Below are 9,350 nucleotides of genomic sequence, written 5' to 3' on the forward strand. Positions count from 1 at the left end.
ATCCCCTGCTATCTGATCCAATATTAATGAAATACGCCATGGATTAAACTTGAGGCCTTGTATTTGGAATATATCTGCTTTTACCATTCATCTATGATTTCTATGTTTTGTTTTGTTTTGTTGGGGAAGTGCTTTCATTTACTTTATAATCCAAGGATCTTTGAGCAAACTAGTTTCAGCTTTATCATTTTGCTGCATTTTCTTCAGCCTCGTTTGTGCTTTGTACAGCTCGCATTCTGAATGGGTTGCTTGCTTTCATTATTATTTATCACATGCCTGAGAAATCACCTAAGGTTCATCTGATCTCCTAGCTAATGTTTATCCCAAGAAAATCTGTAATGGTGGAAATCAATCTGGGGAATCTCATTTGTTAGTTAGAATGCCAGTACATTACTGTGGGAAATAGGCAAAACGGTTTTGAAGAACTAGGAAGTGTCGTCAATTCAGAAGCTGATGTGACAGACAGTGGTAGATTAAATGTCCTTTGGCCTGATGCAACAAGCTGTTTATATGTAAAAGCAGAATGCATATTGTTCTTTCCATTTCTTGACTTTTCAAATCTTGAGCTTCCACTCCTCATTTCAGACTTTCTTGCCTTTCATATCTCTTGTGTTTTGGCTTGAACGCTCTTTGCTATATTCATAATTTCAGTTTTAGTTCCTCCTTTGTTTCCTCCATTTTATGTAGTACTCTCATGTGATTGCTGGAAGTTTTCATTTAACACCATCATTTGTGTTGTTAAGTCCTTGAACAATTGGGTAATCATGGCTGAGTCTGATTCTTCTTCTTCCCCTCTCCTTTCTCTCTCTTGACACAGTTCTTTTTTCCCCTCTTTTCTTTATAAGTGGTGCAAATCTTTTCCATTTGCTCTCTCCCTTTCTTCCCTTCAGCCACCCCCTCAGATTCTACAAAATTATATAAATTGAGTTCAGTGTTAGATTATGTCCTAAGCAGGGTGGTGAGTAGGGAAGTGAAACAGATGAGATCCATTTCTGGCAGTTGGCTTTTAAAACCACTTCTGTGTGAGTGCTGGATATTCATTTATTCATTCATTCATTCATTCATTCATCAAATTTTGCCACTGCCCATCTCCCCCCAAAGAAGGGGGGATTTTCAAACAACAGTGCAGCTGAAGGGGCTACATAGTACCTCAGCCATACTTCCTTAATTCCTGATGAAAGTGCTGGAAATTAATAAAAAATACCCCAAACCACAGAGCAGGACAGAAAAAGTCTCTTGGGAAACCATCGTAAGTCCATCTCCTAAAAATACCAGATTTAAAGAAGTTTGCTGCCTAAAGCTCTGCATGTGTCCTGTAATTTATCAGGTTTCTTGCCAAATGTCACCTCTAAAATAGCTGTCATTTTCATAGGGATTGCCAAGCAAACAGGAAGAGGTAGAATTCTTTATCTCAAATTTTTAAAGACTGCCTGAAACATAAGCAAATAGAAGGAGCAACCATATTTGCAAATGTCATCTAATTCTGTCTAAAACCAGAATTAGTTCTGAGGCAGGGGGAGTGGAATTTAAAGAAGACTAGTTCCCAAACCTATGTCTCTGGAATTGGACAGTCTTTTTCTTCAGAAGGGACCTGGCATCTACAAATTGCATCCTATTCTGAAAAAAGTAATATAAAAAAGGCTGCTTCAAACTGAGGCCCAACTGAAATTGGATGCACTCTTATTTGATACAGATTTCAGGGTTGAATCAGTCTTTAGCACTGTGCAACTAGTTTTTATTAGCATAGAAAGTCTCACAATATTTTAAACTTGAGAATATCTGCATCCTAGCAAGTGCTTGCTTCATAATTTTTACTGGTTTATAAAGGGTCACTTCATTTCCTTACAAAAAGCTGTTATGTCTGTCTTGCCTGTTATACTAAAATCTTGGGGTAAAGGCTAAGAGATACTGCTTCTGATACTAAAAAGAGTAAAGAGCAGTTAGAACTAGCAGCTAACGATGACCTTTAGCTCCATGAAACCGCTGGTTTACTAAATTTTGAAATTTGGTGAATTGGTGTCTCTCTGGATTAGTATCCTCTCTTTGTATTGTCCCAACAGGAAACTCACCAAAGCCTAGCAGACAAGAAGAGACTCTACGTGGTAGAATTCCGTGAAGAATGTGGCCCATTGCCCATTGTTGTTGCAAAGCCTAATGGAATGGTCAGAGAAGATCCTGAACCAGAGGAAAGGGCTCTTGATGTCAGACTGGAATGGAAAGAAGTGAAGGCAGCACAAGGAATAAAGAGTAAATGGGCTGATGTCAAAAGACCAGTTTGGTAGATTTTGGCAGTATTTAGATATACAAAACTAAGGAAGATCCAGCATAATCACAGAAGGCAATATTTATTGTTTCCACATTAAGGGAAAATTCTTACTGCTTGCCTTGATTATTGCAATCGTTGTAATTTAGTCATTCAAAACAACTTAGCCAACTTCAGCTGACATCTCTGTTTAGAATGCAATCATTTTGTGGCATGCAGGCTGTAAAGGAAAAGGAATTTACAAAATTTCTTGACAGGGAGATGAGTCTTCACAAATAGCTGAAGAAGCTAACAACAGTACAGAAAAATAAAGTTGTAATTGAATTCCATTTTGCCTCACTTGTCTCTATATGTTCAAGTAGGAAATTGCTACTTAGGCTTTTAATGAAAGAGGTAACTTGATGCATTGGCTTTTAATACCACTGGGACAATATTGAACCAAAAGGAACAGTTGGTAGGGATCCCAGTAAGATTAAGAAGTTTTGGGTGACTCCTCCTTGCCCACATACAGCATAATGTTAGAGGATGTCTATTGGATGCAGAAAGCTCCAGGTCCAGTTTCAGGGCTGAGAAAAAATATAATTGAAACCCTGAAGAGTTGTTCAGAATGAAGTAAGCAGTTCTGAGATAATAGAAGAAATAGTCTGTCACGGTATAAGACTTTAGCAATATCAGCATGCAATCTTAAGACTTGCATCCACCACTCCAAAAGAATATAAAAACACTGCATCCTTTTTGGTAATGGATCACTAAAACTTCTAAGATTGTAAGGCTAAGTACCATCATGTAATTCTGAATAACTGTTTTTCATATGTTGAGTCCACATGAGTGATTTGGTAATTACAGTGCTTCTTTTATATCTGTTGATTGCTTGGTGAGATGAGTTGCTCCTGATCTATCTGTCAACATGTCTTCAAAATCTTCAAAGAACTTTTTCACTTCCACTTTCTGTTTCATAGTTAACTTGGAGTTAATCTGGATTTTCTCCGATTTTGTTAAGATGTTATTGTGTTGGCTCAGTACCACTACAGCTGGGTGTAATTCCTATTTATACCACATCCATAGTAGACTTACATGATTGATGTTCATTGTGCTTGGACTTGGTATCTTTGACAATTACTGGTTCAGTTCTCATCACTGATAAATACCTGCCATTTGCTTGGAGTTTGCATGCTAAACCAAGTACAAGGGCTTGGTATCTTTCTTTTTCTCTACCTATTCTACCACTTTCTCTCCCTTTTCTGGGTTTCTTGGGCATAACTGAAGCATTCCTGATTTAATTGTGTTAGAGCTTTTTAATTTCTTTCTTTGTTCCAAAATATATTTGATTATATTCTTGGGAATTTCCTAACTTACTTCTCCATTCTTCTTTTACAATATCCAAAGTATTTCAGGGCCACCTACTTTAAAGGAGTTCAAGTGAACTAAAACCCCTAGATGTTTGTGGTACCTCTCAATAAGCAAATACATAAAGTAACTAGGTATTCCAATGCTTTGAGTCTCCATCAGCATATTTCTTTAAGGTTTAAGTCTTATGCTCCATCAAGCCTTCAGTTTAGCCTGATTCTGAACTTCCAGATCAGCATAAAGATGAGGGCTAATTGGAAATTTGTCCCTTGATGTGTAAGGACTTCTTGAGGGATCCCCTGCTAAAGACTTTGTAAATTTTTCATCAATTTTCCTTGCTGTTGCTTGTCCTAAGTGCTTTGGACTGTCATTATGGGTGGCATAATTACATATTACCAGTATGTATTAATGTCCCTAGCTAGTTTTAGGGAACAGGCCTACTACATATAATGTGATCCTTTGAAATGGTTATAGGGATCAGAAGAACCCTGATCGTGGATACTTTATATTGGAGTCCCTTTCTTTTAACCAGTTTTTTTTTAAGATTTTTTATCCCACCTTTATTATTGTTTTGTAAATAACTCAAGGTGGCAGACATACGTAATACTATTTCCTTCTCCTATTTTCCCCACAACAACAACCCTGTGAGGTAAGCTGGGTTGAGAAAGAGTGACTGGCCCAAGGTCACCCAGCCGGCTTTCATGCCTAAGGCGGGGCTAGAACTCACAGCCTCCTGGATTCTAGCCTGGTGCCTTAATCACTAGACCAGACTGGCTCTAGACCAAACCACCTGAGAATATTGCAGTTGCAATATTGTAAGTAACAATATTGGGTGGTCTCTTCAGATACCACTGGCCAATAAAATGGTTTAGGGCTTGATATAATCCCTTCCCAAATACCCTGCCAGTAAGATTCCCATTAACCAGGAGAATGAGCTGTTCATATATTTAAGGAATTTGCTATTTGCTCCAGACATTCTCTAGTAAGGGTGGGAGCCCTTACCCTATATAAGAGTTTATTAATTATTTCAAAGCAGGATCACTCTAGTCTCTACTCTCTTCGCTGGCTATTTACCAGTGCGCTCTCAATTAAAAGTCTGATAGATGTTCTAAAGTTAAATCAATTTCCCATAAGAGAAACAGATTATAGGTTGCTGTCTATCCTGAGCTGCTTTATTACTACTTTTATTTTGGGGAGATGCCCATGGTTCCCTATTTTCTCCTTTTTTGCCTAAGCCTTTTATTTATATTCACTGCCTCATCTCACAACTCTCAGTGGTTAAGCCCTTTTAATAACTCCTGCCACATTTAAGGCCCCTTCTTTGTTTGAGTCTTTAATTAACTTGCAATAGGAAAGAAGAACAGGTCCTGTAGGAGATCCATGGGAAGTGCTTATACTTTTCCAGTCAAGAGATTCCTTGTATCCAGATCTGACCCTTCACATTGACACTTTATGTGTTTATCATACTCACTGGTAAGACTGTCGTCTTCCTTCTCAGGAGCTTTTGAAACTAAATGAACTTAAGGGAGGGGGTTCCCCATATTGTCTTTTTAAATTGTTTTGGGATGTTTTGGTTTGGTGTGCTTTATGTTTGGCAGTATTGGATGTAAATGTCTTTAACATTTGTATTCCTGTGAAACTGCCAAGAGTCCTATGGGATTGTGGGAAGAGGGGGGTATAAATGCAAATAAATAGTACTGACTAAGCCAACCACCTACTTTCATTGACTTCTGCTGAGATGGTCATCCCCTTTCCTAATGATACTTTAAAAGCTGCTGTACATGGGATTTTAGGGAGCTTGTTCTTACAATCTGTTGCTCCACTTCTGCCTCTCCCAGTTCCTCCTCTTTATCCGTTTCTAACTTGATGTAAACTCTGGTTTTTGGGTAAGGATCAGAGGAGAAAACCTGAGCTATTTCTTGTTGACTCCTTGCCCTTCGGAGGCCAAACTCCCTTTTTCTGAGTGTGATTTCAGTTTTCACAGTTCCCAGCAAAGGCCATGGGTTCCTTTGAGAGGTGACACAGACCACAACCAGAGGAGAAGTTTCTTACAGTACTCTTTAATTCATGGGAAGATTTATTATATCAAAATAAATGTTTATTTTACTAATGCAGTTGTGTTTGTGGTTATTACTGTTGCTGTACTCTAGGTCTATTTTTATTTTATTTCCTGTTCTGATATTTAAGCATTTTTTCCATCTTAATCTCCTACATTTATTTCTGGATTTCTATCTCTATCCTTAATTTGATTTATTATCCTTACTTATATTCAAATAATTATCTCTGTGTATTGACTATATTTCTTCTATCAGAAGAAGTCTGAAAAGCAATGGCTTCTTCAAGGACTAAATAGATTGCCGTGAGGCTCACAGTTGCAAAAGTTCTAAAGTGCTTTTTGTAAATTATTTTCAAAGTGTGCACAGCTGTATATAAGTTGATAGTTTCAGGCTAAAGTTCACACTTCGCTTTTAAGAAGTATACTAGTGGTGATAACCAAAACCTGGTCAGGCCAGTAGCAAAATATTATTAAACTAAATTAATGTATTTATAAATACATAACCTTGAAAATAAGCAGATTTCCTCATCTTCCATTTCTTATATATTCACATGCATATTTATATACATTTCATTTATTCGGTCAATTGCTTCTACATCATTCACTTACATAAACTCAGGATGGCTTAACAAACAAGAAGCATTAGGCCCTTAATTAACAAAAAGCTACCTACATCATGTTCTTGCCAGCATGATATCTAGGAAGTTTCTTGCAGTTGGAGCGTGGTGCCACATTGCCTCCAGAAAAGACTGACCGGAGATGTGATTTCATTGGTCCAGACGCCCATCAAGTTGCAAGCACAGATTATTTAAATCTTGCAGAGCGGGGGGTCTTCCACTCTGGCTAACTCATCCAGCATGCCATCTGCAAGCGCCTCCTGGAACTGGTCCACCCTGCAGCCTCATTCCAATCTAGCTCTTGAGGCCAGTCCCATGTTCAGCCACTGAAAGCCTCCCTACTGTGCCTTTCTGATGCAATGGTTTGCCTTGGCAAATTTAGTAAGAACTTCAGGCATAAAGTGCTTGACAAATTCACAGTAGTTAGATAACAGGGGGCTTCTATCAGGGTCAGTCTCACTTCGCAATAAGACACAGACTCACTTAATGGGTATTAAGGACTTCTGGTTTATTGGAATGATAGCTGACAGAACGAAAAACGAGAACGGGGATGGTGGTGTGGAGGTGCCCCTTTTATACCCTCTTGTAGTGCCCCGGGCTCCTCCACCCTGCATTGTCCCGATCCCTCTTGATGGGACCCTTGATGGCTGCCTGGGCGTTTTCCCGGTGTCCCCCTTTGTCCCCCGGATTCGGTTGTGTCCTCCAGGGCACCAGGTGCGGCTTATCTCCGTTCTTCTGACATCCTTTTCAGCTGTCTATGGGTCCGTGGGCGTGGGTGCTTTCGGGTGCTTGTGTTAATCCCTGGTTTAATTATCTCCTTCCTCTATTTCTTAATGATCATGATCTACGTTGTGAGGCTCTTTGTGCCTTGCAACGAGGTCATGACATGCTGCCCCCCAAAGATGTTCTTATGGTGCTGGTTTCTCTGGGTATGCCTCGTGGAACCGTTTAGCTAGTTGTCTTGCCATGACATATTGTGCCTGGACCCACTCTGGGTGTGGGAAATGTTTCCATTTAACGAGGTATTGCAGCTTATCTCTTTGCTTTCTTGAATCCAGTATCCCTTTTACTTCAAAATGTTGTTGGTTATCTATCATTACGGGTGGGGGCGGAGGTTCTTCCGTATGCCATTTGGATGTGCTTGTTGGTTTCAGTAGTGCACAGTGAAATACTGGGTGGACCCGTCTCAAGTTGTAAGGCAGTTCCAGTTTGAAAGTAACTGGGTTGATTACCTGTGTGATTTTGAAGGGTCCGATGAATTTCGGTGCCAGTTTCTTCGAAGGTTGTGAGGTCTTTATGAACTTAGTGGAGAGGTAGACCCTATCTCCCACTTTGTAGTTCGGTGCCTCCGCCCTGTGGTTGTCTGCATATTTTTTGTACGTGGTTTGTGCATCTGCTAGGGCCGTTTGGATGATTGGCCAGGTTGTTGCCAGCTGTGCCGCCCAGTCGTTGGGTGGGTTCCTGGGACCGAGCTCCGCCGCCGCCGCCGAGGTCGTCCCGCCGTCTCACGTCCGGGCACGCCTCCGATCGGGTGGGCTCCTGGGGTCGGGCTCCGCTGTAGTCGCCACTGTCCGCTGGGTATCCGCTCCGTCTCTCGTCCCGGTGCACCTCCGGTCGTCGGGTGGGCTCCTTGGGCCGGGTTCCGCCGCCGCCACGCTCGCCCCGCCGCCGCTCGTCCGGGGGTGCCTCTGCGCTGTTTCCGCCGCGGAGTCCCTGCGCTGCCGTCAGCTGTTGTAGCATCGCCCGCATCGCCTGCATCCCTTCCTCCAGCGCGTCAAGCCTCGCCGCCGTCCGCGGACTCCTGCTGGGGTGCTCGCCATTCCGCTCGCCCTCACCGTTGGCCGTTGTGGAGGACAGACCTTCCCTTGGTCCCTCCGCGGTGCCAGGCGCGCCCTAGCCTCCGTGCGCCCTGGGTGGCGGTTCGTCTCGCGCTTCCTCCGGGGTTGCCTGCGAGCCTGGAGAGGGTCCCCTCATCTCGCCCCCGGTGGCCCGCAGGCTCCGGGGCGCCGGGGTGGGTCCCTCCCCCACCGCTTCCCCCCAGCTGGGTCCCATACTTACCGGGGCGTTACATCGCCTGGACCTCAGCTGCATCCCGCCCGAAGGGAGCGGGGCTTCGTCGCCGGGTGCCGAAGGGTCGCGCTGCCTCGTTTCGTGGGTTTCCATACCTAGCTGGGTCCCTCACAAGCTTGTTGGATGGGTGCTAGGTAAAAAATTTTGGGGGGTTCCCGTTTTTATGTCAGGGTCAGTCTCGCTTCGCAATATGACACAGACTCACTTAATGGGTATTAAGGATTTCTGGTTTATTGGAATGATAGCTGACAGAACGAAAAACAGGAACGGGGGTGGTGGTGTGGAGGTGCCCCTTTTATACCCTCTTGTAGTGCCCCGGGCTCCTCCACCCTGCATTGTCCCGATCCCTCTTGATGGGACCCTTGATGGCTGCCTGGGCATTTTCCCGGTGTCCCCCTTTGTCCCCCGGATTCGGTTGTGTCCTCCAGGGCACCAGGTGCGGCTTATCTCCGTTCTTCCGACGTCCTTCTTTTCAGCTGTCTATGGGTCCGTGGGCGTGGGTGCTTTCGGGTGCTTGTGTTAATCCCTGGTTTAATTATCTCCTTCCTCTATTTCTTAATGATCATGATCTACGTTGTGAGGCTCTTTGTGCCTTGCAACGAGGTCATGACAGCTTCGTGGAAGCAGCAAGGAAGTAGTCTATTTAGCAGCTGACCCTGAAAACTGGCTGATACTAAGCCAACTTTAAACTGGTGTGCAGGGAAGTCTGTAGACAAAAGCTCACATATAGATGGCACCAAGCCAAAAAAAAAAGGGATCCTAGCTAAGAGTGTTACCAAATTTTTCAAGTACCAAGACAAGTTGTTCGTTTATTAGATTTACGTACTGCTGTTTGTACAGGAGTCTGCATGCATAGGATGCTGGGATAGCTAGTTTTCCCCACAGCAACAACCCTCAGGCAGATTGGGCTGACAGAGTGCCTAGTGCAAAGTCACCCAGTGAGATGCTGGGGGTGGACCAGAACATGGGTCTCCCAGCTTCTAGTGCCACACCTTAA

At 43.0% G+C, this 9,350-nt stretch overlaps 1 protein-coding gene across 1 annotated transcript in view; it reads left to right on the plus strand.

The window, feature by feature from the left end:
* MRPS5 (mitochondrial ribosomal protein S5) overlaps positions 1 to 2,592 on the plus strand; it is a 29,640-nt gene extending 27,048 nt beyond the window's left edge. Inside the window, exon 11 of the mRNA XM_063302087.1 lies at positions 2,061 to 2,592. Coding sequence (XP_063158157.1) covers positions 2,061 to 2,282 — 222 coding nt within the window. The 3' untranslated portion in view covers positions 2,283 to 2,592. The remainder of the gene's footprint in view (positions 1 to 2,060) is intronic.
* The last annotated feature ends 6,758 nt before the right edge of the window (positions 2,593 to 9,350 follow it).

Source organism: Candoia aspera, chromosome 1, assembly GCF_035149785.1.
Source record: "Candoia aspera isolate rCanAsp1 chromosome 1, rCanAsp1.hap2, whole genome shotgun sequence".
Taxonomy (NCBI): Eukaryota; Metazoa; Chordata; class Lepidosauria; order Squamata; family Boidae; genus Candoia; species Candoia aspera.